The sequence below is a fragment of the Dreissena polymorpha genome, chromosome 1, assembly GCF_020536995.1.
Source record: "Dreissena polymorpha isolate Duluth1 chromosome 1, UMN_Dpol_1.0, whole genome shotgun sequence".
In the NCBI taxonomy this organism is placed as follows: Eukaryota; Metazoa; Mollusca; class Bivalvia; order Myida; family Dreissenidae; genus Dreissena; species Dreissena polymorpha.
This window is the reverse complement of record NC_068355.1, coordinates 61,080,746-61,084,484: the sequence shown is the minus strand read 5'-3', so window position 1 is coordinate 61,084,484 and position 3,739 is coordinate 61,080,746. Positions and strand designations below refer to the sequence as shown.

At 33.4% G+C, this 3,739-nt stretch overlaps 1 protein-coding gene across 1 annotated transcript; it reads right to left on the bottom strand.

The window, feature by feature from the left end:
* Positions 1 to 1,841: 1,841 nt before the first annotated feature.
* On the bottom strand, positions 1,842 to 3,152 carry LOC127852903 (protein quiver-like). The gene is made up of 3 exons (XM_052386974.1): positions 2,947 to 3,152; positions 2,372 to 2,506; positions 1,842 to 2,145 (listed from the first exon to the last, which is right to left on the bottom strand). Exons 1-3 carry the CDS (start codon positions 2,993 to 2,995, stop codon positions 1,970 to 1,972), a joined length of 360 nt encoding a protein of 119 aa, XP_052242934.1. The 5' UTR covers positions 2,996 to 3,152; the 3' UTR covers positions 1,842 to 1,969.
* Between the last annotated feature and the right edge of the window lie 587 nt (positions 3,153 to 3,739).

The following is a 3,739-nucleotide window of genomic DNA, read 5'->3' as shown; positions in this document are numbered from 1 at the left end:
AATAAGAGAACACAGTTTCACAGTGTGTCTACCACTTCAACGTATAACTGTCCTTGTGATTATGATTATAGTGATTTAACTTTCCTAAACAGTCCAATGTCCATTAGGCTTGATCGTCTTAGGACACTACTACACTTTACTGAATAGATACCATTATTTAACCCATTTATGTCTAGCGTCTAGAAAAAAAAAGCCTTGACAAACAGCATAGACCCAGATGAACGCCGCAAGATGCGGCGTCTCATCAGCGTCTGCGCTGTTTGCTTAAAGGAATTTCTTTAAGAAATATTCTAAATATAGAAATAAACATACTAGTCATCGCTAAGTGTGGAAATACATTGATCCAATTTAGAAGGATGGCAGAGTCCACTAGGCTTAAATGGGTTAATATAAATTGAATCGCAACGAACGATGGACAACGTTCGGGAGCTTTGCAGGTTCAATACTATGAAAAACAGTATGAATTAACCAAATTGTAAACGCAAGGGACATTGGACTTCTAAACGTACATGTATGCTTCTCATTTTTAGCATTTTGGACTATTGAATTATATAGAACACTACGTTGATAACAGTTTGATGTTTTCGACATTTGACCGCAAGTACATATATGACCTAGACGGTTGAAATCTGGCTTTTAGTGTGTTGATTATAATTTTCCCCTTATACAGATTATGTGGACTAATTTATTTCGATATCATCCAAAGTATGTGAGGGTTGAAATTCCGGCAAATTTCATGGCAAAGTAAGCAATAACTATCTGTACGATGACACACTAATCCCTCATGCATTTAGAATGTAAAATTATATTGAATAGAATGTACAATGTGTATGGGACATTCGCTCAAAGTAACTAATCCTGAGCTGTTTTATCAAAAATATTTTACAAAAAGTACACACGTCGTTTGCAAATTCTGCTGCAATTACTCTCTATAGGTACTCTATAGTTACTTTAAGTACCATATAGTACAATCACAGTAAGCATTAACATTACTTTGTGGCATCTTGCAAAAAGATGTAAAACATCTTCACATCGATTATTTTATACACTGCTATCATCATCGAATATATTCTGTACTTGAACTTTACGACAGTTAATCATGAAAAAACATATTTAAAATACATCAGTATAGATTAATCAACATGCAATGCTTTCTGTAGCATATAGGTAATACATAAGATATTCTTTAGTTCTACAAAATGTTAACGTTTATTCAATGCGGCTTTTATTTGTATTAATTATCATACTGTAATCACTGGATTAAACAAGACATATGAGGTAAAATAGATTTATCATTCATTGTTTTGTGTGAATGAAACAGACATCATTTAAACGGTTTTTGCTTTGTAATAACAAACGGTTTGTCGTTTTGATGCTTGCAATCAAACCATTGGGGCTATCTTACTTGTGATCTAATTCGGAATATTAAACCGTTGGTTTCTGTAACTTTGCCGAATTTTTTCCTTTTGTTTACACTTATTTGGAGTTATTTTTGGACGACATGAATCCGAATCGGCGTCCTTAAATTTTACACCTGCATATCAAAACTTAGAACAAACATTTTTTTAATGAGCCTCATTTTGATTTTTAATGTAGAAACGTTCTGAACGGTGTTATTCCATCTGTAAGAGAATCTCACATACTTACATTTAAACTAATTCAATGTGATCTCCCCTTGCTTTGGATCAAAATATGTTGTTCGAGAGTGATAATAAGGAAGCAAACACTCGCCATTGCACTATTAGGTAACAAGTTAACAACCTGTTTACCTTCTAATTTATTTCGATTAGAATGGCCCGCATTTGTATGCTTCTCGGAAACCATAATGCAACTGCTATGAAAACACTTTGCCCGTTTATTTGTTCACGTCATACATTATAATTTCTCGATTGAAACAAACAATAACACAATAATATTATTTTAACAATGTTATCGAATGTCATAGACGTAAAACACGATTTGTTGAACATTAATAAAATATTTTACTCATAAGATACAAAGCTGATCCCATGATTGTTCCCATGGTAACGGTCACGTGACTTGAACCATTGCAGAGGTTGGTTGAACAAATGCAGGTGCCTGTTCCCAATATTGTGAAGCAACGATCACCAGTCTCACCACCCGCTGAGCAGCCTCTAGCAACAACTGAAAAAGGACAAACTATTAGTCGCTTGTTTCGATATATTAGCTAATTGCGTTTATTGTTTTGCGGAAACAGATTGGTCTGATAACAGATTTACGCATTTTTGATATTAGGTCTTTAAAAAAAAATCTTAATACATACATAGCATGTTATACTTAAAAACTTTTAAATCATACAACTAATTAACTCTTACAGCAATAGCTAGGTTAACAGTCAGTAAAGTATTACCACTTCCAATTTTGGCTTTCACGCAGGCGTCGCACGAACTATTTGTTGCCAAATTGGTTGAAGAGAAAGGATCTTTGCAGCCAGGGTCTTTTGAACTTTCACAAGTGTAGCACGTAACGTTCGCCGTTCTCGCAACTGGCAAAAACAAGTATGAAAATAAAACTATGCTTTAGTGAAATATTTTTTATCAGGAAAAAAGTGCTTTCGTCAGACGAACAGTGCTTATTAGCAGTACAACAGCAACACAAATGAAGCACACTTCAAGCAACCTAAGTGTTAACTAATTGCTAGCCATAGCTATATTTTGGAGCTGTTATTTTGTTTGTTAAAAATACCCAAAATACCATAGAAGCCGATTTAATAAAATATGACCATTTGTCTCAATCATTTAACTATTATCCAGTGAAAAATGTATTGGTAACAAAAACACTGACCCGAAAAAGTAAACACATGTTATTAAGCCTCTAATTTTATTAATAATAGACAATAGACTCAACATGCCACCCTCATCTTTGATAATACAAATTGAAGCAAAACAACAATCAACAGATCAACACTCTATGATAAAAACTCACCTTCGATGAACGCAAATATAGCACAGCAGACCATAATAATTTTTGCCATTTTGTGATTCTTTTACCGTATATTCCACACTTTAAATCGAGTCTGTTATTTGTATGATACACCGCGTATCTGCTCCTTTATAAGTCTTGTTGCTTCTCTATAACAACCGTAAATAAACACTTAAGTGAATATTTCAAAATTTAACCCATTTTGTTATCAGACATATGAGCGATGTCATACATTTATGCGCAGGTATATTAAAGGGGCCTTTTCACAGATTTTGGAATGTATTGAAGTTTGCCATTAAATGTTTCATATTTATAAATGTAAACATTGGATCTAAAAGCTCCAGTCAAAAATCACAATTAAAAATAAAAAAAGAAACCCTCAACTGGGCTCACACCACTGACCCTTGGAGTCCTGGAGTAAAAAGTCTACCATTTAGACCACTCGGCCATACTTGCTCATTCAATGAGGGATGTATTTTATACTTTATATAAGCAATACTCGTAGTTTCACAAGATATAACGACAACAACAGAACTATCCAAATTATTCAATCGTTTCGCGTTGCAACGCTTTATAGTTTTCAGGTTTTTAAATCGTCAAAAGATGCTTGTAATGGCTATTTTAGAGCATGGTAAATGTTCAGTATTACCGTTTTCTCACAAATATCATAACTATTACGAAAATTTGCGAATCTAAAACAATTTTTTAGTCGAATTATCACATAGGATATTAAATAATTATAACTCTCTGATTATACTCCTTTAATTGACGTTTCGGCATAATGCCTTTATCAAAA